Genomic DNA, 27,468 nt, shown 5'->3' on the forward strand with positions numbered 1-27,468 from the left:
CTGTGGGTCTGATTAGCAGGCCCACAGCCACATTAAGTCGAAAACCAGTGAAGCAAAAAAACAGAAAAGTGGGGTGACCATAGGAAAGCAGACCCTACTCTCCTACAATGCTGTGGTGCCCCCGAGTGATGCTGTGGTGCCCCCGAGTGATGCTGTGGTGGGGCAATAGATAGAGTGAGGGCGATAGCTAGATAGAGTGAGGGCGATAGCTAGATAGAGTGAGGGCGATAGCTAGATAGAGTGAGGGCGATAGCTAGATAGAGTGAGGGCGATAGATAGAGGGAGGGCGATAGAGTGAGGGCGATAGATGGAGTGAGGGCGATAGAGTGAGGGCGATAGATGGAGTGAGGGCGATAGATGGAGTGAGGGCGATAGATGGAGTGAGGGCGATAGATGGAGTGAGGGCGATAGCTAGATAGAGTAATTATGTGGCGTGTAATTATGAGGCACTAAGTGGTATATGGAGTATGTTGCATTGAGTAGTGTAATTATGTGGCGTGTAATTATGTGGCACTGAGTGGTATTTGGAGTGTATGTTGCATTGAGTGCAGTGTAATTATGTGGCATGTAATTATGCAGCACTGAGTGGTATTTGGAGTGTATGTTGCGTTGAGCGCAGTGTAATTATGTAGCATATAATTATGTGGCACTGAGGGGTATTATGAGGAGTGTATGTTGCATTCAGTAGAGTAATTATGTGGTGTGTAATTTTGTGGCACAGAGTGTTATTTAGAGTGTATGTTGCATCGTAATTATGTAGCATATAATTATGTGGCATTGAGTGGTATTGTGTGGAGTGTGTGTTGCATTCAGTAGAGTGTAATTATGTGGCACTGAGTGGTATTTGGAGTATGTTGCATTGAGTACAGTGGAAATATGTGGCGTGTAATTATGTGGCACTGTATGGTATTTGGAGTGTATGTTGCGTTGAGCGTAGTGTAATTATAAAGCATATAATTATGTGGCACTGAGTGGTATTGTCTGGAGTGTATGTTGTATTCAGTAGAGTAATTATGTGGCGTGGAACTATGTGGCACTGAGTGGTATTGTTTGGAGTATGTTGCATTGAGTGCAGTGTAATTATGTAGCATATAATTATGTGGCACTGAGTGGTATTGTCTGGAGTGTGTATTGCATACAGTAGAGTAATTAAGTGGCGTGTAATTATGAGTGTTATTTGGAGTGTATGTTGCATTGAGGTTGCAGAGTGTGTGAGGGTGCAGAGTGTGTGACCTAAAGTAATGTGTGGGCGCAGTGTGCGTGGCCTAAAGTATTGTGTGTGTGCAGTGTGTGTGGCCTAAAGTAGTGTGTGGGCGCAGTGTGTGTGGCCTAAAGTAGTGTGTGGGCAAAGTGTGCGTGGCCTAAAGTAGTGTGCGGGCACAGTGTGCGTGGCCTAAAGTAGTGTGTGGGCGCAGTGTGCGTGGCCTAAAGTAGTGTGTGGGCACAGTGTGTGTGGCCTAAAGTAGTGTGTGGGCGCAGTGTGTGTGGCCTAAAGTAGTGTGTGGGCGCAGTGTGTGTGGCCTAAAGTAGTGTGTGGGCGCAGTGTGTGTGGCCTAAAGAAGTGTGTGGGCGCAGAGTGTGTGGCCTAAAGTAGTGTGTGGGCGCAGAGTGTGTGGCCTAAAGTAGTGTGTGGGCGCAGTGTACTAAGTAGTGTGTCGCCTCATTTGTCAGCAGCGAGCGCTGATGCTCTTCGAGGGTGGTGGCGGAGACCTAACATAAAATAGGGAAAGCGTCTCCATGGACATCGATGTTTTACTTACAGATTGTATTCCCAGCCTAACATTTTTTTTTTAAAACGTTGTTATGTCACTCTCATAAATGAGTGCAAAAAGCGAGCCCGGTCGTAGCCTGAGGTTGGGCTACAAACAGCAGAAAAGAGGATGAAGGAGAGATGAAAGAGAGCTAGAGACTGCCCGAACAAAGTCTGAGGGGGAGGGGGTTGGAGGAGAGTGGGAGAGCAAGAAAGGGGGAAAGAAGAGTTAAGAATCATTGAGAAAGCAAGGGGGAGTGAGGCACGGAGAAGGACTAAGAGGAGGACAGATTTAGGAAGGACGGGACAATAGACTAGACTAGAGAGGCAGGTGGGGGGGGCATAAAGAAAGGAAGAGAAACTGGGACAGATAGAGGGCGAGATACGTGGCTTCTACAGAGGAATAGCAACAAGTGACTTGAGCAGAGAGTGACAGACGCAGACAGAGCAAACCAGGGAGGGACAGTGCAGAGAGATAACAATGGACTGTGCGGATTTTCAATGAGGCCGGGGGACCGAGAGGGTAAAAACAGGCATCAAAAGAGGCGAAAAGGAATGCGAGAGATGGGTCTTGGCAGTGAGAACACAATGCAAGAGAGACAGCTAGAGAGGGAGAGAGAGGACGACAGCTGGAGCGATGGGGAGAAAAGAGCGGCAAAGAAGGGCAACAGCGAGAGAGAGACGGTAAAAGAGACCGGACAAGGCGCAAATACATCTTTACACTAACGCACCAAATAAATAGCAGACATACACGTGCAGTCTGAAGGTCGAAGTTTGAACCAGAGTGCGCCTCCCAGCCTCTCATTCTTGTGAGGTCGGTAAACTTTGTACCATTCAGCTGAGTGATAAAACTCCAAGCTCGCTGTTGAATAGCAACAAATACTATTAAGTGAAAAAAATTAGAGGGTTCAAAAGAGATCATGCAATCCAGAGTGGAGAGACTGCCAAGGAAGACAATGACACAAGAAGAAAGACTCTGGACAGAGCCAGAGAGTAAAATCACTCTCTCCGAAGCAGTGGTGTAGAAGGATGCCATTGGCCCTGGTGCATGCTAGGAACAGCTCCCTTTGCTGATGTGGCAGTAAAACGCAACATTTATCGTTGAGAAAACATGTCCCCCAGCAACATACTTTCATTACGAATCATTCTCCTGCTGGTATCTCACGAGACTTCTTTTTTTTAATACAAGTGGACTGCTTACTCAAAAAAAGTTACAAGAAATCGTAGAAAGTGAAATTTCACGTAACGTAAAAGTCGGAAACATCTCGAATTTCACCAACATATTTAACATTTCGCCCAGGCTGTGTAAAAATGTAAAAGAGAGAGTAAAGGTAATACATAGACTGGAGAGGAGGGCGGTAGTTATACAAGCAGGGAAGGCAGAAAAGTAGAAGCATGCGTGGTGAGCGCGTTCCTTTGAAGTCTGATGCCAAGGCAGCTGGTGTTTGATGTGCACGCGCCTGGCTCACATGAACTGTACACGATCCGCCACTAGGTAGACTTTTCGGACCGCTTACTATAATCGACAAACATGCATTGCTAAAGCAATGCTGTAGGTCGAGACCTAACAAGCATTGCTAAAGCAATCCTGTAGGTCGAGAACTAAAAATGGGAGTTCGATGGGGGAGCTCCAGAAAGAAAGGTGAACACTGATGGCCCAGTTGATGGCAGAGGTGCTGGCTTCTCCCCCTAGGTGTGGGATTCTTGCTCTCTCCAGGCCCCAACAGGTTTGTGTTCTCTAGATAGCATCGTCTCTGATTGGTGATTAGAACTTGTATGAACTTATTGCTCTGCAGGGATCCCTACCCCATTGAGAGGTGAATGTCAAGATGATAATGTATGTATCGGGGGGGGGGATTTTTTACAGTGAACTGGTGCTGTATGTACTGGTACCCGGTTGTTACAATAAAATAAAAAGTTTAATAAAAGAATAAAAAATGGAAGTTGAATGCAAGCTGCAAACAATTTCTGCTATTTGGATTTTTCTAGACTTTTTTTTTTCCCTCTACAAGGGATCTAAGGTTTTGTGCTTCATGGCTGATGCAGTCTGTTACATACAGTTAGAAACACTGGGAAGGGCAAAGAGGAGTCTCGCCTCATTTTCTGTGAGAGCTCAGATGCAAGTTTACTTTAATCTACTTCCAGTTCCAGGTTGCGGTCTTCAGCCATGAAGCTGGCAGTCTGACAGTTTTGCAACCAAGTGTCGTCTGCTTTTTCTGGAGGAATGGTATTAGTTCTCTAGAATTGCCAGCCATGTTCTTGGTGTGGACCAGGCAGATGATACTGCTGAGGTGGGATTGAATGCCCATGTTAAATAGTTGCATTTCTTCTTGTCCTGACCTACTGTAGGTAGTAGCCTTCTGATCTGGACAGGAAGCTAGATTTCAGCTTCCCTCAAGTGTTCCGGCTATACATGGAGCACTTTAATCATATATGTGTAGATGCACTTGTGTCCTATCATTCCTGCCTATAGCTGTGTGTCACTCTGCTTGGTGGCAGGCCTCTTTCCAAATTAAATCCCCTTGTTCTCGTACAGAGTTGTATGAAATTTCTGCTGTTCTGGCTGTTCTCCATTGCTTGAGGTTACTGTCATTTTTTATTAAGTGCCTCTTCATTTCATTATTTCTGCATGTGTGATAAAAGTCTTTTAGGCGATACATGAAAGGGGATTACTTTGTTAGTTCTACCAATTGTTGACTGGGTTGTACTTGTTTAACAGGCTCTGTAATATCCCTAGTTCCACCGACCTGAGCAGGGTGGTTCAGTTTCAGTAACTAATGTTCATTCCAGGCAGTTGTGTTGGTTTCCTTTTGTGACCTGCTTTATGTCTGTAGCCTTTGCTTGGCTCGTGCTTTTGTCTTCTTTGGACTTTCACTGTTTGGGATGTTGTGGTGTCTTGGATTGATGCTTCATTACCATTGGTACAGCTGAGAAACCCTTCTAATGTTTTATTTCTGGGTCTGGTACTTGTATTTAGGTGCCTTTTCTTTGTCCTTGACAATTTCTTTATCAGAAAGGTTGAGAGTCTGCAGCTTGCCAATTTTAAGTGGCTTCACTTGTGTTGGTGCCCATTCGTTTGTCGCACAAGTTGGTTCTGTGGTGTTGACCACCAGGGTCTGTATGTGCTCTTTCTGCATGTTATGATTCCTTGGTTGAGTTTGTCAGCTTGAGCTCCGGGAGTTATGTGATGCAACCCTCAAGTTTACTTTCTGCTCTACTAATAGGTTGCTGCGATTGGGTTGCTACATTTTTTTCTGTTGTCTTGCTGTATTTTTCAGGTTATTTCGGTCTACCAGTACCTAGGGTTGGATGGCTTTATCTACTTGCTGTGGCGACAGACCCTTTAGCCGTTTCTATCCTCAGACACTCCTCTACAAAGCACTGATTTGATAATCAATTCAGGAGGTGCTGTGTCTTCAGGTAGAGATCTCTATCAGAAGAAAAAGTTACTTAACTGCAGTAACTATCTTTCTAATGGGAACTCTGCCTCCCTGCAGATTACTCACTAACCTCGCCCATACCTGTTCTGAGGAGGGCTGCAGTTCAGAAAACAGTACAGTGATGGGTTTGTGCATGGAATAGCTCTCACTTTGTCAGGTTTGTCTCTGCTAGAATTATCAGAACTTTAATATGGCTCCATCTGTAATGGGGTTATGCCTATCATGGCAAAGGGAGGCCCGGATTCAGGTATTCTGCGGAGCACACGTTGCAAGATGTCAACCAGAAGCAGAGTCTCTGCCACCCCACCACACCAGTCACAATTCTAATCGCAGATGTTGGCACATATCACAGACAAACCACACCATACACAGCAGCAATCTTCACCCGACTGCATCCCTTAATGAGCAATGTGTGGTGGAGTCACTGCAAAATCATGAGTATATGTGGAGAAGGGACTATATCCCTGCATGTTAAACAAGTGTCTACCCCTGCCCAGAGTACCCCACCACATAGGAAACTAGAGTCCTGAATTTGTTCTGTCATGGCACCACTCTAGTCCAGTGTGTGTGCCGAGAGGGCTAGGCCTCTCCTTGCGCAATACAAGGTCCAGAACCTGTTCTGCTACCTGCAGAAGTGCACAAAGAATGCCCGCAGATGGCATAGGACTACCGTGCTTGGGTCCATTACATAAGGGGGTGCTGACAGTGTACCAAGTTTTTGTGAATAAGTGTGACCAGACCGTTCTCTCTGACAAGGAGAGAGTGATCTACTGACCCCCTTGTGTCGACAGTTCAGCGAACACCAGATTCTTGCATTAACATTCTGCATTCTTTGTCGAGTGCAGAGTGTGTGTAGCACATGAATATTAACAGGACTGTGTGTAACCTGTAACCAAGGGAAACCATTTTGAGTGGTCCCTAGCTTCATTAGAGAATACAGCTCGCTCAGACAATGTGTTAGACCTGGCACCAGTGGCGTGGGTCTCCCATTTTTTTGCTGTTGCCTCATATGTTTTTGCTGGTTATAGATGCTTTGGGCACTGTGCCACTGCTATTCAGTCCAAGTGCTCCCTATGGTAAATTGATGTATGGATTAGTGACTCAATGATTGGCTGATTTGGTTTACTTGTCAGACCCTAGTACAAAGCACTGCGTGTGCCAAGGGCTTGCACATTAAATGCTGCTGGTGGGCTTGCAGCACTGGTGGTGCCACCCACAGAAGCAGCCTGTAAAGTGTGTCTCAGGTCTGCCATTGCAGAACCTGTGTGCAGTCTGGTACTGCCACGTTGACTAGCAAGTGCACCCACTTGCCAGCCTCTAAACCTTCCCTTTTCTGCATATTAGTCATCCCTAGGGTAGGCCCAAGGGCAGGGTGCATTGTAGGTAAAAGGTAGAACATGACATGCCCTAATGTGTGTGGTATGTCCTAATAGTGAATTACAGCCATTTTTGTTTTTCAGTATTGCAAGGCTACCTGTTCCCCACAGGCAAGAATGGACAGTTTGATTATAACATCCTATAATCCTAACCGACTCAGGGAACTAGGTAGAAATTAGAGTTTAGTATGCCTTCACTCAGAATGATAAAATACATCTTTTAGTAAAGTTGGTTTTACGATTCTGTTTTTAAAAATACCACTTTTAGAATTTAGGTATTTTCATGCCTAACTATCCAAGCCTGCCTCTACTACGTTGTGTATTCCTTGTCTGGAGTTTGAGTGACAGGGGCTGGGGGATTCCAGGAGACAGGGTGAGTCAGCACAGGGCTGAATAGACCCATCTGCATGTGGAGTGGTGGGAAGGGAGCGCCTGGGACCTGAATAGGGATGCGCCTGCCTTCTACAATGCTGGCTCCACCTTGTGTGGTGCGGCTGATGTCCCTGGCCCACACTGTCAAAGGAGAGAAGGAGTCCTGTAAACAAAGTGCTACAGGACTGACCAGAAATGGTTTGGAATAGGTACAGACACTCTCTGCCCTCAGAGAAGAAAGAATAGTAGTATAAATATTGGGGCTCAGACCCCAGGACTTTAGATCACTTATGGGAAACAAGAAGAACCTTTGCTGAGGAGAGGAATTATAGAGAAACTGAAGGAGGAGATTATCCCTAAGCAGAGTGCTGTGTGGGGGATTTGCCTGCAGTGGTTACCGTTCTGCCAAAGAAAGGAGAAAGGAACTTTGTGCTACGTTCATCATCTTGTAGCAGATCTCCAAGAGCTTGGAAATTGAGCTTGCCTCCTGCTGAAGTCTCAGGGATAACAGAATTCACCAACCAGCTGCCTTGAATTCCCTTGCTGGGAATTTGAAGTGCCTGCTGTTGTGCTGGCCCTTCTGAGAGGCTGCGTGTCGCTGGGAGCTGGAAACGCAACTCCCAGAGACAAAGCATGTCGCTGGAAGCAGGAAGCGCGACTCACGGAGAAGCAAGCCGCTGCCACAGCCGCTGTCATCGCATCACTGAGTAAGGGTGTTGATGCTGCTGCATCACCGAGAAAACGCTGCATCACCGAGAGAACCACACATCACCAGAGAAGAGTGTTGCAGTAGACGCCGTTGCATCACCGGAGAAGCGTGTCGCAGGGCCTGTCGCAGCTCAGAAGATTCAGAGTCGCTGCACGGCAGTCGGGCGTGCACGCATCGCCCCTTCGTTGTCGCATCAAGAAGAACACAACATTTTTGTTGCATTGCACTGGATCATCATCGCAGCGCTGCTAGTCACATCGCCATAGAAGCGCAGTAAGACACAGACGCATCCCCTCCCCACACGGAGAAGAACCAACGCATCACCACCCCTCTGGTAAGGAACAGACGTACCACCGTCTCCTGCGCATCAGTAGGGAACCGACGCATCACCTCCCCCGGAGTAAGGAACCAACGCATCCCCGTTCTTGCATGTAAAAAACCAACACATCACCTTCCCTGCCACTCTTTTGTTTGTATCGCGTTACGCATCCAAAGGTACATTGAACGTAAAGTGTTGCATTTACCATCTAAAGTGAACTAAGCTATTTCTACCATTCTAAAGTACAGTATTGTGGATTTCTGTTTGTGGTCTTGTGTTATATCTATATAAAAATACTTATTTTTAATATACAACCTGTGTGGTGTCCATCTGTAGTGTCACTGTATCACTGTATGTGTTCACAAATGCTTTACATACTGCCTCTGAGATAAGCCTGTGTGCTCGTGGCATGCTACTAAGGGGGTGAGCAGGGGTTATTTTTAGAAGTGTAGCCAGTTACCCTGACTAGACGCAGGGGTCCCTATTTGGTCAAAGGTACAGACCTCTGCCAACCAGAAACCCCCAAATCTAACATAATGGAACTGTACTAACTGCATTCTTGCGGCTGGAAGGTAGAGACAAGACACTTTTTTAAATGGACTGCTGATTATTTCTTTCTGAGCATTGCCATTAGGTAGATGATAGGGACTAGATTTGGAAATGAAGAACATGTCACCTATCCTCAGTAATGCCTTTTCTGGTACAGACTAACTACAGTTGCCTAGCTGGATGTGTAAACTTTAAAGCAATTCTCACATGCAGCTCAATCCCACCTTGAATATGCACCCCCCTCTGCGCAGATGTCCGTTTCGTTCTAATCTCTGACAATGTCGGATGCGGAGCCATGGAAATCAACAAGCAACATCAGCTGAATTTCTCTGCCTTAGTGTTTAAAGATCCTGCCAGGTGCTGTGAAATCAGAACGATATCCTGATTGTTTTGCCACTTAAGAGTCCCCTAGCACAGAACGTACAACCCCACACACACATGCTGGTTGGAATGCCACAGGGCGGTCGTGTTGTCCATGAGTAACTGTACCTGTTCCCCTATGATAGTTGGGAGGAACGTTTTCAGTGCCAAGTGAACCGCTCACAACTACAGCAAGTTGATGTGGAGGCGAGCCCCGACCAGAGTCCTCTACTCTCCGTCTTTCTCCGATGACCTTCCCATCTCCGCAATCATGCATACCTCTTGACCATTAGTTCTGGGTGGGGTAGGGAGAGTCTGTCACTGGTCCATCTGCGGACTAGCAGCCACCACTGCAGGAATTTTGCATTCTCCTTCAGCACCTGGATTAAGTCTCAATGGTTGCCTTGGTGCTAACCCTCAAACTTCACATCGAAACTGCAGAGCCCTCATGTGCCACCTGGTATAGTCCACAAGCAAGATACAGCAGGCCAAGAGTTCCAAAAGCCTCAGAGCATCTCACTGAGATTAAGGTCAAGGGTTGAAACATCAGGATCATAGCCCCAATGTCCTAGACTCACTGAGGTGGAAGGATGGCTTGTAAAAACAGCATATCCAGGATAGCTCAGATGAAGGGAGGCCGTTGTGAAAGAGTAAAGTGTGACTTGGCAGATTGATGGAAAAACCCAATAATGTCAATAGGTTGGCTCTGGTGTGGAGATCTCTTACAAGTGTTTAGAACAACCCCGCTTTCAGTAACCAGTCGCCAAGGTATGGAAAGACCGATATTCCCAACCTCCGCTGATGGGCTGCAACCATCATCTTCGTGAACATTAGAGGTGCACTGGTACGGCCAAAGTGGAGCACAAAACTAAGTGTTTGTGGCCTACATGAAACTGTAAAACGGCTGTGGAACTGCAGGATAAGAATGTGGAAGTATGTGTCCTGCTCAGCCAGTGCTACCACCTACCTCCTGAATCCAAAGCAGACAGGACTTGGACCAGGGTGAGCATTTTGAACTTATCCTTCCAGAGGAAGGAGTTTAGAGGGCAAAGACCTAGGATGAGACTAAGGCCCCACTCTTTATCGGGCAGCAAAAAGTAACTGTAGTAGCAACCATTCCTGTTCTCTGATGCAGGCCCCCTCTCTACTGCTCCTTTGCCCAGTAGAGCCTGAACTTCTACGTAGAGTTTGATCAAGTAATCCTCCGGGAGTTGTTGCAGTGTCTGGAGGGACAGGACATGAAGGGCAGGGGAGTGTCAGTTCTCCACAGTCTGTAGCAATTATTGGTCTAATGTGAAACTCCATCATCCAGGGAGGTTAAAAGTGACCCGACCACCTACTGGGTAATTGTGGACAGCCAAAAACAATTTAAAGCAGATTTGCAGCAGGGGAGGGGTTGGGGTAGTGCGTTGCTCCTCGGGCCTGTACACTGTTGGACAGCTTCATGGCCTTGCTCTTGAAAGGCCTGGAAGGCCTGTTGAGGCCCGTACTTACATTGCTTATGCAGGTATCCCCTACCAAAGTCTCGAAAGGGGTGCTGTTGTTGGGGTACTGCCAAACCGGCAGAGCTAGAGACATAGTGCAAGCAGTCACTTTGCTCCCTAAATTTTAGAAGGGCAGTCAACCTTTGCCATAGAAAGGCTTGATCCATCGAACGACATGTCTATAAGAAATGGCTTGGAGTCCAGCGAGAAGTCTAACGAAAACAAGTGTGACGCCTAAGCAACATGTTGGTCCCAACTGTCCTACCCAAACAGTAAGGTTTGTCTAGATCAGAATGGATGGTGCATATCGTAGCATCTTGGCCAACGAGGATCAGACAGTTTGTCTGATATCCTACAGGACAGCTGGTAAAACGTCCACCACTCTGTCCCACAAGTTGTGCGAATACCGTCCCAGGAGGTAGGAGGTACTGACTGAGCAAACTGCAATGCTGGCACTGGGAAAAGACACATTTCATGAAATTTGCCATTCTTTAGGATTCCTTGTCAGGTTAAGGTTTGGATTAAGGAAGCTGGATGATGCCTGAATGACCAGATTCTCTGGGGTACAGTGCTGCAGTATGAAATCAGAGTGCCCAGGGGAGGGCCTGTGCTGCCTAAGCTGTCTGATTACGGATGGGGAAGATTCTGGTTTTGCCCAGATGCCCGCCAGTATATCAATGAGAGACTCATTAAAAGGATGTAGAAGTCCCTGGGTGGTAGCTGCATGGTTGAGGAGTTCTGTCCACACATTGGTTTGACCTCTAGCATGTGCAATGTAAGATCAAGAACTTCTGCTGTCCTTCTGATGACAGTCTCAAAGGAAGCAGATTCTTCAGTGGCTATAGGGTTTGGGGAATTCAGGCCAATATCACTGGAAGTTTTCAAACAACAAGCTTGTGGAAGGTCCTCAAAAATGTTAAGATTCTTCATAAATGACTCACTAATATCATAACACTGTTGTTCTGGGTCTGAGATACTATAACTACTTTATTAAGGGCACTGTTGAGCTTCTGAATCTGATAAAACTATTGGGTCAGGAGTCTGACAGCGTCGAGGCTCAGGTCTGTTCCATTGGTCTTGGCACTGTGTATCGCATTGGACATTGCGCCGGGGCGGGAGCTGGTGGCTCTGCGGTTCTCGGCGCAGTTGACTTTGGGTGGAGGTCAAGCGGCGTGGTCGGCATTTGGGACGGATTCGCTGATCTGATGAAGACAGGCCACCATCACAAATCCTGGGGGCCCGAAAGTGTCAAGGATTCAATGGGTACTAAAAAGGACAGCTACTGCCTCATTCAGATGTTGCATTTTTTCTGCTGTGGCTGCTCGCTGAGGCATGAGGTCGAGAACTACCCAGGGACTCGTGCTTCTCCGAACCGTCCGAAGGGCAGGACTTCTGTGACCAGAATATGGACTTCTTATGAGATTTGGAACTTACCTGAACTTCTAGTTCTCAATGTGGAGCGATATAGACCCTTGTGGTGAGTGCATCCCTGCTCGACTGGGACAGAGACTGGTTCCCTTACTTTGTCTGGAGTTCAGCAATGGCAAGCTTGCCTTTATAGTTTTGAATTGCATTTCGGTTCATGTTTGGACAAAAAGAGCAAGACTGTGTAATGTGAGATGTCGAGGAACCAGAGGCAGGTGTCCTGGGTGTCCGTCATGGATATCTGTACGTGACAGTCGTGATGCCCAGATCTGCACACTGTAGAAGAATTAAAGATGCATTTTTAAGAGGGAAAACTTCGGTCAAAGACAGCATTGCTAGCTCCAGATCCACGTTGAAACGGGTGGAAAGAAGAATTATGTCAGCGTAGGGTGGTGATACATATATAGGGCTCCCATTCACATCAGAGGCAAGTCGGAGCAGACTCGCAAGGGAATTGCTGTCAAGTTTCCGAATCCAGTCTAGCCCCTGGGGAAATTCACAAATGAGGAATCTTCGGTTAGATGTCTATCAAAAATGTCTACGGTTAGGCGGTTTCTAGAAAAGGTCAGCTGTTGTAATTTAGCCCTTTTATTGGATACTGCTTGGAACGAGCATCATTGGTACCTGCCGTCACAGCGATCACCTTGCACAAGGGCAGTATCTGAGGAACAACCAGAAGAACAAATTACTTACCTTCGGTAACGATATATCTGTAAGAAACATTAGTTAGTGTTAGATTCCTTACCTTAGAATATCCCCAGGCGTCAGTCTGGATCCGGAAACTTTTGCGTAGCAGTACCCCTGCGCGTCGGTAGGCGTCGTCTGCAGGCGTTCCCTGCGGCTCCGCGTCAGTCGTCGGCGTCGTGCGCCGTGATGACGTCGCTGGAGTATATAGACGCCGCCTCCGCGCGCTGACGTCAGTTCTTTGTACACAGCTTTTCCGCGCCAGAAAACGCAGAGCCATGAGAGAACCAACACTGGTGCCATTTGAAACTAGGGCCCTGAAAGGGATGTCCTTAACCCTAGGTATCAGTTCGCAGAACGGGGAGGATGGGTGGGTTCGGTAAGGAATCTAACACTAACTAATGTTTCTTACAGATATATCGTTACCGAAGTTAAGTAACTTGTTCATCTGAAAGAAACACGTTAGTGTTAGATTCCTTACCTTAGAATAGATACCCCAGCAATACCAACCCCGGTGGTGGGTCTGCGAACCAATACATTCCTACACCAGAAAGTCCTGTAGGACAGAACGGCCAAAGAAGCCACCCCTCCGGACTTGACTGTCCAGGCAGTAGTGCCTCGCAAAGGTGTGCAGCGAGGCCCACGTAGCCGCCTGGCAAATGTCCTGCAAAGGGACTCCCCGGCCCAGGGCAGTAGTAGCCGCCGTGGCCCGAGTGGAATGGGCCCTCAGCCCAACAGGAGGCTCCTTCCGAGCCAAAGAGTAGCACGCTTTGATGCACAGAACGACCCACCGAGAGATGGTTCGTTTACACACCGCCCGTCCCTTCTTCGCACCCACGTAGCCAACAAACAGTTGGTCATCCACCCGGAACTGGCGTGTGCGATCCATATAAAATGAAAGCGCACGTTTTGGGTCCAGACGATGGAGCCGCTCTTCATCCTTCGAAGGATGCGGAGGCGGGAAGAAGGAAGGGAGGGTGATGGACTGCCCGATGTGAAAAGCAGAAACTACTTTGGGCAGGAAAGAAGGTCTTGTCCTAAGAACCACCTTGTCAGGATGAATGGACAGGAAAGGGGGTTGGACAGAAAGCCTGGAGCTCACTCACTCTCCTGGCAGAGGTGATGGCAACCAGGAAGGCCGTCTTTAAAGTCAGGAGACGGAGAGGACAAGAATGAAGGGGCTCAAAGGGAGCACACATCAAAAAGGTTAGAACCAGGTTCAAGTCCCACTGAGGCATTACAAACGGAACAGGAGGATACATGTGTGTGATGCCCTTCAAGAATCTCGTTACAATTGGGGACTTGAACAAAGAAGGCTGATCAGGAAGCCTTAGAAAGGCTGAAAGGGCCGAAAGGTAGCCCTTGATAGTGCCCAGAGCAGAGCCCTGCTGGGCAAGAGAAAGAAGAAACAGAAGAACCTCAGAAAGAGGGGCAGAAAGAGGATCCACAGCCTTTGCTGTGCACCATGCCACAAATCTGTTCCACCGACACGCGTATACCGACTTAGTGGAGGGACGCCTGGCTGCCAGAATTACATCAAAGACTTCAGGAGGCAAGTCAAATGGCCTCAACTGCCGCCGCTCAATCTCCAAGCATGGAGGAGGGGACTGGACGGGTTCGGGTGGAGGACCGTCCCCTGCTGCTGCGACAGAAGGTCCTCCTGAAGGGGCAGGCGGATCGGGGGACCGACGGACATGCTGAGTAGCTCGGGATACCAGTACCTTCGAGCCCAGTCCGGAGTCACAAGGATAACTTGGGCCCGGTCGCGCCTGATCTTCTTCAGCACTCTGGGCAGAAGTGGTATAGGCGGAAAGGCGTATAACAGACCGCAACTCCACTCGCGCCGAAAGGCGTCGCCGTGCGAGTGCCGTCTTGGAAACTCCAACGCGCAGAACTGACGACATTGCGCATTCTCTTCTGTGGCGAATAGATCTAACCAAGGCTCTCCCCATTGCAGAAAGAGGCCTTGCGCTACGTCCGAGTTCAGACGCCATTCGTGATCCATCGAGCACCGACGGCTGAGTTTGTCCGCCCTGGCGTTCAGAGAACCTGCCAGGAGTTGAACCGTCAAAGTCACACCCTGACGTTCCAGCCACTGCCAGAGGCGCAGAGCCTCCTGGCAAAGGGTCCACGACCCCACTCCGCCCTGTTTGTTGCAGTACCACATGGCGGTGGTGTTGTCGATGAACACCTGCACTACACTCCCGTTGACAAAGGGGAGGAATGCCTTCAGTGCTAGACGAATCGCCCGTAGCTCCAACAGGTCGATATGGAGCCGGGACTCCGCCGGAGACCAGATGCCTCTGATCTCTGCCTCTCCCAAGTGGCCACCCCAGCCCTGGAGGGACGCGTCCGTCACGACAACGTGCTCCGGTTGGGGAAGGGAGAGGGATCTGCCTCTGACCCAATCGCGGTCCGTAAGCCACCACTGCAGTTGTCTCGCAGTGCCCTCCGAGATCAAGACGTGGTCGGACAAGTTGCCCTGATGCTGGGCCCACTGAAACTTCAGGTCCCACTGCAGAGCCCGCATCCGCCACCGGGCGTGATGCACCAGAAGGATGCAGGAAGCCATCAGCCCCAGCAGCCGCAGCGTCAACCTGACCGAAACCCGGGATAGCGGCTGAAAGATGGGAATCAAAGCCTGTATATCCCGGACCCGCCGTTCCGGAGGATAAACCCGAAACTGCGCCGAGTCCAGAACTGCTCCGATGAAAAGGAGCTTTTGAGAGGGACACAGGTGTGATTTCGGCACATTGATGGAGAACCCCAGGTCGTGGAAGAGGTCTGCCGTCATCTGGAGGTGGTGGACGACTGTCTGGGGCGAGCCCGCCTTCAACAACCAGTCGTCTAGGTAGGGGAAGACTGAAACCCCTAACCTGCGCAGATGGGCTGCGACCACCGCCTTCACCTTTGTGAACACCCGTGGGGCGCTGGTAAGGCCGAAGGGGAGCACGATAAACTGAAAGTGCTCCTGGCCTACCGTGAACCGCAGGTAACGCCGGTGGGCCGGCAGGACGGGGATGTGAAAATACGCATCCTGCAAGTCCAACGCTACCATCCAGTCTTGCGGGTCGAGAGCAGCCAAGACCTGAGCCAAAGTCAACATCTTGAACTTCTCCTTCCGGAGGAAGCCGTTGATGTTCCGTAGATCCAAGATAGGACGTAGGCCCCCCTTGTCCTTCTTGGGCACCAGAAAGTAGTGGGAATAGCAACCACGCCCTACTTCTAGCCCAGGAACGCGCTCGATGGCCCCCTTGGCCAAGAGGGCCGTAACTTCCTCCTGCAGAAGTGTCAAGTGGTCCCCCGACACACGGTGGTTCTGCGGTGGCATGGCTGGAGGAGTAGTCTCGAAGGGGAGGGAGTAGCCCCTTTGGACGAGTTGCAGCACCCACCTGTCCGACGTAATTGTGCGCCAGTGAGCGTGGTGATGGCGAACCCTGCCACCCACTGGCGTCACATGGGGCCGAAAGCACGGACTAGGAGGATTTGGAGGCAGATGCTGCGGGGGGAGGTGTGGTCTGACCCCGCCGCTGACCCCGACCGCCGCCACGACGGTTTCCACGGCCGCTACCGGCTTGAAAGGATTGTTGGGGCGCGTGGCTGGCAGCACGTGTGGGGACGCCCCTTCCGTGGCCACGAAAGGAGCGAAACGAACCCGTTTGCTGGCGCTGGGTCGAAAGACCCAAGGACTTAGCCGTGACCCTGGAGTCCTTGAAGCGTTCCAGCGCGTGGTCCGCCTTGTCACCAAAGAGGCGACAGCCATCGAACGGCATGTCCATCAAGGCATTTTGGACATCTGCCGAAAAGTTGGCGGAGCTCAGCCAGGCGTGGCGACGAATCGCCACCGTCGTTGACATAGCTCTGCCCAGCGAGTCGGTCGTATCAAGACCACACCGTATGGAATATTTAGCTGCGTCTCGGCCCTCAGCCACAGCCTTGCCGAGCTTCGCCCGCACCTCATGGGGCATTCTGGCAGCAGTTCCGCGACCGTGTCCCACACAGAGTGGGTGTAGCGGCCCAAGAGGCATGCGGTGTTGCAAGACCGCAGTCCCAGACTCAGGGACGAGAAGACCTTCTTACCATACTGGTCATACCTCTTGGATTCCCGATCGGGCGGGGCCGACGGGAATGCGGTCTGGGAGGTAGAGGCCTGGATCACCAGACTCTCGGGGGTGGGATGGGTGGACAGGAATTTGGGGTCGTCCGGACAAGGACGGTGGCGTCTGGCCACGTTCCGATCAACAGGCGAACCTGAAGCGGGCCTGGACCACGTGCCCAACAGAACGTCTGACAAGGCTTTGTTAAACGGCAGCAGTGGCTCCTGTGGGCATGACTGCGGTTTGAAGACCTCAGTGAGGATGTTAGGCCTCACGGCCGCGACGGGGAGCTCAAGGTGTAAGGCCTTGGCAGCCCTCATCAACACCACTGAATATGCAGCTCCCTCCTCCGACGCCACGGAAGGAGGAGAGACAAAGCCAGGGTTAGGAGAGTCGTCCAGACCACTGGCGTCCCCCAAATCACCTGTCCAGTCCGGGTCCTACTGGCACTCACGTGACAGAGGGTCCTCAGACCCCTCCCAACCTTCCCCGTACTCTTCATCATCTCCATACTCGGAGTCAACGATGTAGACCGGCTCCTCGGGGTTCACAGGCCCCATCGGCGTCGAGCCCGGCGTCAATAGACGCCAGTCCGACTCCGCGTCCGGATTCGGGGAGGGAATGGGGACGACGCCGCCCGGCGCCGGAGCCCCGGCGCCGGCCGAAGCCGGCACAGGAGAACCGGCGCAGCGCGGGGACGGCGTCGGGGGTAACCCCGATGGAATCGGCGCCGGACCAGCCGGTAGGCCAGCCGGCGTCGACCCCGGAGGCCCTTGCGGCGCCGGGGTCGGAGCCGTCGGCGGCACCGAGGCCGGAGCACCCGATGGCGTCGAGTCAGGGACACCCGACCCGCTAGGGCCCCCAGACGGTAGCACTGGGCCCGTAGGCACCGTAGGCCCCGTCGGAGAACTGAGCGCCCTCATGGCCATGAGGAACACCTCAATCTCCTCAGGCGTCGCACCGTGCCCAGGGACCGGAGGGTATGGGGCAGGCCGCGCCGGCGAGTCACGCGGAGCCGCTGGGTTGGGGTTACCCGAACGCCCGGCCGCGTCGCGCGAGCGTCGGGGGGAGTCGGGGGTACGATGACGACGCCCCGACTTCTTGTGTTTCTTACCTGATGAGCCCGACGAATGGTGACTACTTCCGGAGCGCTCGGCGCGGCTCCGCGACCGCTCCCTCGAACGCTCCCTGGACCTCCGGCCGGACCGAGACCGCTCCCGACGCGGGGCCGACACCCGGAGCTCAAGCAGCTTGCGGGACCGCTCCCGTCTAGCCTTGCTAGTGAGAGCCCGGCAGTCGACGCAGGCGTCCACGTCGTGGTCGGAGCCCATGCACCGGAGACAGAGTCGGTGGTGGTCCGTGACCGACATCGTGCGGTCACACCCGTCACAATTCTTGAAACCGGGCATCCTACCAGGCACCAAAAAGAGATAGAAGTTTAACAAAGTTGGTCAAAAGACCGGAGTACTGCTCTTCGGATCTGCGCTTACTGGCGCGGAAAAAAGAAGAACGGACGTCAGCGCGCGGAGGCGGCGTCTATATACTCCAGCGACGTCATCACGGCGCACGACGCCGACGACGGACGCGGAGCCGCAGGGGACGCCTGCAGACGACGCCTACCGACGCGCAGGGGTACTGCTACGCGAAAGTTTCCGGATCCAGACTGACGCCTGGGGATATTCTAAGGTAAGGAATCTAAAACTAACGTGTTTCTTTCAGATAATTACATTTGAAAGAAAGTCACCCCCAACTGGTTCTTACACCTTAGACCGTGGATCCACATCTCATGTCTGGAAAATGCATATGAAATGGGGATCCTCACCAGTACACTTAATTCCACTTTCTAGTTCTTCATGACCAAGGAAGGGAGCGCTCTGAAGAGTACTCCAATGACTGCTGCGTAACAATCTGTCTGCATACCACTAAGTCTAAGAAGTGAGGGGACATCACCTGAAGTCTGCATTTCTTGCTGGAGGAGCAGTGTCTGCCGAGAGCCTAACACGTTGGCTGCTGCATCTCAAGAGTTTAGGAGTGTGACTGGCCCTGCAGGAGGATAAACTGTCCTGGAGGATTATGCACTGCATTGTGGTGTGAGGAGAATTCAGATGAAGTGAGTGAATTCAAGTAGAAGTCCGGAACAATGCATGCGTTAAGGGGTACTCTCAATCTACTGGAGAAGTTTTTACTGTGACCTATGCCAAGACCTTCAAACAGCCAAGCAGGGTGTGGTACTGGCATCCTGATGTGGGGATGGGTGCTGCTGACAGAGTCAGATCTTTTGTCACCCCTGATGAGTAAGAAGGCCGAAGGCTGCAATTGCTGAAGATACCCACACAATGATGTGTTTTGTGAGCCTGTAAGTTCTGCGTGAGGTAGCCGCGCAACCACCACAATACAAAAGTGCTACCAGAGGAGGACCTCTGATTGGACCTGTTCCACACTGCCAGAGCTGCATCTGCAGTAATGCACGTTACTGCAGATAAAAATCCTGCTATAAGAACTTTGACCAGGTGAACTTGAATTGGTGAATGCTAACTTAACTGCTGTGTGGAGCTAAACTTTGGGGGGAATTATGAGTGAACTTCACCTGCGCCTGGCCCCATGTTACACATTGGATGATGTACATCCTAGGAAATGTTCCGGGGAAAGGGGGGGGGGGGGAGGAGCGGGTGATTGCAAGGGGGGGGGGTTGGGGGGATCATGAGGGAGCTTATAACGAAGGTGTGCAGTGCCTCACTGAATATCACAAGGAGGATTACAATCCTGTAAGGGATAAGGGAGAGCCCTAGTTGTACAGTGTATTACAATTTGCAGTGCAATTAATGTACTGGGCCATAAGTGATTGTGTCTATTAGCCAACTGCTGTGTTCCAAGCTATTGTCCCCTAATCAATCTCCCTGCGATGCCTTGGACAATTTAACCTTACTAACCCAAGTCTCAAATATGGAAAATGACCAAACTTGCAGAGCAATAGTAGGACGGACCGGAAAGGGGTCCAGTATTCCCTGTCTACCTGCTGTGGGCCTTTCTCCGGACCACAACATAGGGATTGACCACTTACAAGCTTGAATACAAAGTTGTAATTTTCCTAGCTGACCATAAGTTACACAAAATAATGAGCATTCGTATTAACTAGTTACCAAAATATTATTAGAGAAGTACAACCCTCCTCACAGAGATTAACTTGTAACAATTAAACTTTCATGATCTGAATTAATCTAATTTTGTGGAATGACACCTAATTATGGTCTTGTACATCGGAATCACATTAAAACTCGATGCTGTTGAGAATAAGAACCCCTCCCACTTTAAAAAAAACAACAATACTATGATTTTTCAACTCAAATAATCAACTAAGTAAAGTTTACCAACAGACACCTAAAAAAAATCCATTACTACCACATCACGTACAAAGACCAGCCATTTTCCGTCTGGAATTTAGAAACTAAGAAAATACAAGCCTGAGGTACGCACTCTAATTGCAAATCAAACGGCAAACCATTTTTTAATGTACTGTTTTAACCCAGAAAGTAAAACATGGAAAATTTCATAACCTTATTAAAACGCTTTTCAAAAACAAGCTAAAACAAAATAGTGAAATACCTTTATTAAGCAACAAAACATTAACATCGTATAAAACCGTAAAAAATTATAGATACAGATCAATTTACAATACTCAAAACAGAACAGTCCCAACCTTAAACAACTGACAAATGCATCAAAGCCTGGTCAACCGATTAGAAGGTAGCTTACAAAGATACACAAATATTGCCAAAATGATGGTCTGAACAATACATGCTGAAGCAAACCACCTTTCAAAATGTAGTTTTTGTGCTTAATTTGTGATCCCCCATTATCTACTTCAGTCTCACCTAAAAGAAGTCAGTATCTTCATTCAAGTGACCCAATGCAAATCATATAGTAGGACTGCAAGGGACTAGTTGTTAGTGGAGTATCGGTCAATGCAATTCAAAGAAGACATAGAAGTTGAATTTAGACTTGCATGTTTTCAGCTCTCTACTCTCCTCCAAGAGTGATTGCTGAAACTTGAACCACCCACACAACTTCAAGTTAACAGAGTTCCAAATGTGCATCAAAAATTACTGTTTTGCATCAACACTCCAACATCCCCCAAAACTACGAAGGAGGTTAACATTTCAATGAACATTGCACAAAGACAATCAAACGTTTTCAAATTGCATTAGGCACCTGTGCTGGCGGTCCCAGCTCCTGGGGAGGAGCGTGAATGGTCAGTCGTGGTGGCAGCGGATGTGGTGGTCTTCGTGGAGATTGTGGGGGTCTGGGTCCTGGTCGCTCAGTGGTAGCTGAACTTGGTTGTTCCCTGGTTTCATTAGATGCTGTGGACTCTGCAGCACCTTCACCTGAAACCGACACTGGGTTATAGAGGTCATTCAAAACATTCAGGCATCAAAAAAAGGCCTATCTGATAACAGAAGAGCTAATGCATCTGAGGCAAATTGCAATTTTCTTTGATAAGAGTTCAAATTCCATACATATTTTATTTTAGGTGGAGTTTTATACAGTGCCAACCAGGTCTCAGGTTAGCATCTCTTGAGGGCTTGTTAACAAATGTAAGGAGATGCAGGAGACGGCAGTTAGAAGCAGACACAATGGAGAGGCAAATTTATTTAATCCTGTCAAATTCTGCAGAGGAGGATTTTAAAATTTAGAAAAACAAACATCTGATGAAGTGAGAAAATCCTAAATCACAAGTTGTCACCTTATTCTTTACAGGAGAATAATTCTCCACTGGATCAATTTACCAGTCATGTACAGTCAGTGGGATTAAAAAATAGTTGGGGGCAGGAAGGGCTGCATATAACATGGTTTAGTGAAATTAAAGATTAGTGCAGAAACCCAGAAGATAATCAGGGCAGGATGATGCCCTCAATTAGTTTTCACATACCTGTACCTATTTATTATATTACAGGTCTTTGAGCTATGAGACAGACGCAACAGCATATGAACGTTTTGCAAAAAGGTGCAGCAGGTGTGAAGAATGCTCGAATCTTTAAGTATATGTCTATAATTACTATTGGGAAACGAGTCAATTTACAGGGTAACAATGACCTGTTCTGCATCACTGCAGGTGCCATAAAACAATAAAAACATCCCAAATGGGGGAGTTTATAAAGATTGCAGGTTTGTGCTCATTTCACAATCATCCTTTCGATAGCATTTAATAAAGAAGAACAAGTTACTTACCTTCGGTAACACTTTGTCTAGTGGAGATTCTGTCCAGTCGCCGATTCCTTATTATAAAATTATCCCCAGGCATCAGACTGGATCTGGAAATTGTTTGTGAGCAGTACTCGTGCGCGCCAGTAGGTAAAATCGCTCCGCTTCGCGTAGTTTAGTTTAGTTGGCATCCGCGCCAGTAGGTAGCGTCACCCGGCTTAGTGTGGTTTTGTTGGCAACCGTGCCAGTAATTATGTTTGCGGTGCTTATATAAGCCACACCCAGGCACACCAACGTCCGTTACTTTCTGCAACTTTCCACGCCAAAAGCACGGACCCAAGAAGTCCAGTGATCACCGAGGTCGAAAACTAGGGCCCTGAACGGGGAAAGCCCGGTCCCTAAAAATCCATTTGCAGAGCAAATACCAGAGGTCCGCCATAGTCTGAAGGTGGGAGATGACAGCCTGGGACGACCCCGCCTTCAACAGCTGTTGAGCTAGGGGAAGACTTGCATACCTGTGAGAAAGTGCCATATTTCTTGCATGGTATGCCCCCTCTTTTTGCTGAATTGCTGATGTACTTTGACTGAGTGTGCCCTGGGCTCCTGCCAATCAGGTGCCCAGGGTCTGTGTTCCTTCTCTAAAACGGTGTTAAAACCTAAACCCAATTGGCATTTCTGGGCACATGTCAGTCCTTGGTAAATGGTACCCTAGGTACCCAGGACACTGTGACCAGAGAAGACCCCTAAGGGCTGCAGCACTTATTGTGCCACCGTTAGGAGGCCTGTACCCTGACACACACACACACACACTGCCATTGCAGGCTGAGTGTCTTGGTGCAGAACAACACAGAGTCGATATGGCATACATCCATGTGTGCCATGCCCACAAACACACTGCCCTGGCATACCTCAGTCACCCCTCTAGCAGGGTGCACTATGCCTGTGGTGTGGGCACAGGTGCATGAGCCCTGTGCCCCTACAGTACCCAGGACCATTCCTGGGCACTGTAAGTGCAGTGATGTCATTAAGAGTATATGATGCTGGGAGGTTGTTATTGCAAACTCCACAGCACCAGAATGGTTACACTGAAGACTGAGAAGTTGGATATCAAACTTCTCAGCACATTAAACCCACACTGATGCCAGTGTGGGATTTAATGCCAAATGCATGATAGAGGGTATTTTAGAGATGCCCCCTGAAACCTAACCAACTCCCAGTGTCCTCACTGCATGGCTACTGAGGCTGCCACCACCAGACATGTTTCTGGACTCCTGGGCCGAGAGCTTGCCGCTCTCGGGGGCCTGAAACAATCCACATCCTGGGACGAGGTGCCAAGCCTCCTCCCCCAGCATGGGCAGGGGAAGTCTCAAAGGCCTTTGTGAGCTTCTCCATGCCATTTGCTGTACTCAGCAACTGAACCGCACCAGTTCTGACCCCCACTCTGACGGGAAGACAGGCGGGAAACCCTAAGTGAGGAAAGGGGGTGGGCCAGCCTCTGCCAACCCTACCTCTCAGGTGGAAGTGGCGAGGTGAAGCACAACTCCAGGCTACCGCCATCTTGAGGACGAGGAGCCCTACCCAATCAGAGCTAGGGTCCTGCCCCCCTCCCACTGGAGAGTAGCAGGATAGGGGGTGTACTCACTCCAGGACAGGGACCCATTGGTCCCTGCCCTTGCCCTACCTGTAACACCCCTACATTTAGTATTTAGGGGCACCCTCAACCTTCCGTCCTCAGATTCCGATTTTAAAACAAGAAGAACAAGAAGAAAGAAGACCTGCCGTGCAGCTGAGCTGCTAACAAGAGCACAACACCAACTAACTTGACCCCAGCCCTACAGGCCTGTCGATCCTTGAACCTGCTACTGCTAAACCCCAGAGTCTCCTGCGGTCAGCAACCTCGAAAACCCCAGAGGACCCGACTGTCTTGCTCATCTAAAGACTGGGACTCCCATGAGCAGTGGTTCTGCTCAAACAGCAACAACCCCTGGTGCCAGCCAGGGACCGCAAATCAAGCACACTCTGCACCCGCCGAGCCCATCCGTGCCTGAGTGGACAAAGACCACGCAGACGTCCCCCCGGCGACTGACCTGAAATCCAGCACCCAAGGACACTCCTCAAATATCCTGACGACGCCTGCAGCCTCACAACCCTGCAGCCTCACAACCAGGGACCCCTCCAACTGTGACCAGCTGAGGGTAAGATTTCCCGACGCCAAAACACCCCTGCACCCGGCACCCCACGGCCCCCTGTGCCCAACTCCTGGGTACCAATATCCCAACTTACCTCTCGAAGTGGTGGTCGCACCTGAAGACTCTCCGTCCCAGAGCCTGCAGCCTTTGTTCAACTTCCAGTTCTCCCATTGAACATTGGGGGCCCGAAGGCCCAAAAGCACCCTGCACCCAGCCGCCCGAGTGCCACTGGGAGTGCAGCATCTGCCCTAATCTACTTCCCCACTTGCGCTTGAGTAAGTGAACAGAAGCTCAGCTCCCACAGTGGCCTGCCTGCTAGCAGCCACCAACCGAAGGCCTCTTTTCCTCCATAGGATAACATTGGGCCTACTCACTCTGCACCCGGCTGCCCCTGTGCAGCTGAGGGTGTAACAACTATAACTACCTGATCCTGGGAGACCCCCCAAGTCTACCCACAGAAACTTAACTCGGCCAGCCGAGTACTTTCCTTAATCTAAGTGTCGATTTTCCAAACATACAAATAGTCCTTAAAAATTGTCCGAACACCAAAAATGAAATTACTCACCTGCAATCAGGAGAGATCCCAGTGCTGTATCTTTGAGCACAGCACTGAACCTGAAAAGTAATTATAACCGTTATTTACTGTTAACCCAATTTTCCTCCATAGGAATACATTGCCTGGTTTTTGCCAGAATTTTGTCTAAGTGTCGATTTTCAGAACTTAAAAATGTTCCTTAAAAATCGCCTGTATAACAAAAACGAATTCTTTCAACTGTTTACAGGAAATGCACCAGGGCTGAATCAAGGATCCAGCCCGGAGTAAGAAAAACATTTGTCAAGTGATTTTATTGCATTTACTTAAAATTTCCCATTGATTTCAATGTTATTTTGTGTTTAAATTTGTGTTGCATATTGCAGCAACTAACTATTGCATTCCAAAGTCTACTGCTATTTGAAAGTATTCAATTACAACATCTCATTCTGAGAAAGTATTTATGATACCTACTGTGGTTCTAAAATAAAGTAACTATATATTTTTATACACAAAACAATTGGCCTAGAGTTCAGTTCGAGTGTGTGAGGCCATTTGCTGACTGAGTGTGTACAACAAATGCTTTACACTGTCCTGTGATACTGCCCAACTGCTCGATCAAGCTACCACTTTAGAGAGTAAGGTTATATCTAACTTTAGCCTCTGCCCCCTCTGGGGACTGTGTACCTTACCTTGGTCCAGTATATCCAGAGTCACTTTCTTACAATACCAGATCGCCCTAGATGAGCTGCAACCACCATCTTCACCTGGATGAACATCTGAGGGGCACTGGTGAGGTCAAAAGGGCAGATAGCAAACTGGAAATGCTTGTGGCCCACCTTGAACCACGGGGTGGAGTAGTCTTGAAGGGGAGGGAGGGGGGGGGGGGGGGGAGTAGTCCCTCCAGACAATCTGCAAAACCCACTTGTCCAGCTGGGTAGTTGATGTCGAATCCTGCCGCCACTCTGTGCCCAGGATGGTAAACGGGCAGAGTAGGAGGGTTTTGGAGGCTGTGGCTGCTGGAAAGGATGAGGGGTGGTTAGTGGACTGAAGACCAGTGGCTGCCTGACCCACAGGGCCGGTAGGAACCCCAATTGTAGCCACTCAGAGGTTGGAAAGCTTGTGTGCCATAGTGGCTGGGCTGGTAAAGAAGCAGTTGCACGTCCCTTCTGTGGCCACAAATGGAGCGAAAGACTGATTGAGGGTGATGAGGGGCCATAAAAAGGGCCAAGGAACTGGCTGTAGCCCTGTTGTCCTTAAAGCGCTCCAACACCGAATCAGACTGGAGTCCAAAGAGACGGGAGCGATCAAAGGGATGTCCAGTCAGTCGTCCTCATCCACCTGTGGTGCTGCAGGTCCGCTATGGACCAATCCGCTGTGCCTAGTGAGTCGGTGGTGTCTAGTCCACTGTGGATGGAGAATTTAGCTGCATCACTTCCATCGGCAACGGCCTGGGGGAGCAGAGCCCGGGCTTTCTCAGGTATCATTAGCAGCACCTGTTCAACCATATCCCCTGCCTCCTACCTCTCCACGACATTTTCACTTTATCTAAAGCGCTGCCTGATTGCCCTAAGAATGGGAGATTGGCGTTTTCTTCAAAACCTACCCACCTGGCGTCGCAAGAAGGAGGACACAACATGTAGAACATGTGGATTAGCAACAGAAACAATCTTGCATGTGCTCTGTATTTGTCCTTCATTTAATTCTCAACGCAGGTGTCTGCTTAAGCCAGAATGGAACAGGTTGGGAGTTCGGACTTGTAGGCATGCCATCATTGCTGCTTTGTCTCTAGATAACATTGTCTTAAATATAAAATTGGCCAAATTTATTCAGCAAGCATACCGCAATCTAGACAAAATGGACACTGCTAAGGCCTCACTGCTCACTGTCTAGATTGAACATGTATTTTAATAGAACCTGTAACGACCGGGAGGGCCAATCTACAAATTGAAATGTTTTAACAAGTATGCTTACGGTCATATTTTACCTTTCTACTCTTAATTATTTTTTTATCCACAAAACTGTATATAATGTGATTTGGGTAATCTTTTAAAGATATGTTTTATATCTAAATAAAGGAATTATTACTTACTTACATATCCCGTAGGGTAGTCATGATGATGATGATGATTTTAAAATATAAATGTAATCGCAAAAATAATTAAAATTTGTTTTTTAACTTTTGTTTTTATTGAACTCATTTAATACATTGTGTATACTTAAGATTGCCTGGGGAAGTTATTTTCTATTGGAGCCCTCTGATCTCCATCCACCCCCCCTCAACCCCTCACCCCCCACCAGACAACAACCCAACAACAATGCATTTGTCACCACCATTGACTATTGGTGTGGAAGGGACAATGGCCTGCAATAGGAAAAGATGTGATAGGTCTGTAATCACTGCAGATGTTGATTTGTCTATTTTGAGACCTAGATTGCGTTAGAACAGCAGCCTCAATGCTGTGCCCAGTGGGATTGTCAGGTTCTCTTGCAGGGCTCACATGTGCCACCTAGTGTAGCAAATTTCTTGGACTTGCTGCAGTGACAAAGCTGGGAACGCCACAGTATCCAGGATGAATGGTAGCCTCCTTATGAGGGAATCAGGTGGGAGTTAGGCTAGTTCATGGTGAAACCCAATTGTGTTAAAAGTTTCTCCATCATCCATAGGTGGTGCATGACTGAGGCGAGTCTCCTTCAACATCCAGACATCGATGAACAGAAATACAAGAACTCTAGACCTCCAAAGACGGGCTGCAATTACTTTTGCATATACCAGTGGGACTCTGATAAAAAGGGTGGCAGGATGGGAGAAAGAACAAGTTACTTACCTTCGGTAACGCTCTTACTGGTAGAGACTATTGCAGATTCCTCATATTTTGAAGATTCCACAGGCATCAAACTGGATACGGAAACACTTCAGCAGTACCTCCGAGTGATGGAAGACCGCGGCTTGTAGCTCTGTACTGACTGCGCTATGCTCCAG

The 27,468-nt window shown here is 49.2% G+C and overlaps 1 protein-coding gene across 2 annotated transcripts in view; it reads right to left on the bottom strand.

Annotated features, from left to right (window-relative positions):
• TPR (translocated promoter region, nuclear basket protein) overlaps window positions 1–27,468 on the bottom strand; it is a 684,526-nt gene that overhangs the window by 176,257 nt on the left and 480,801 nt on the right. For both annotated transcript variants that reach the window (XM_086956072.1, XM_086956065.1), the window contains exon 43: window positions 20,775–20,947. In XM_086956072.1, coding sequence (XP_086812198.1) covers window positions 20,775–20,947 — 173 coding nt within the window. The remainder of the gene's footprint in view (window positions 1–20,774; window positions 20,948–27,468) is intronic.

Source organism: Lissotriton vulgaris, chromosome 1_1 (assembly GCF_964263255.1).
Source record: "Lissotriton vulgaris chromosome 1_1, aLisVul1.2, whole genome shotgun sequence".
In the NCBI taxonomy this organism is placed as follows: Eukaryota; Metazoa; Chordata; class Amphibia; order Caudata; family Salamandridae; genus Lissotriton; species Lissotriton vulgaris.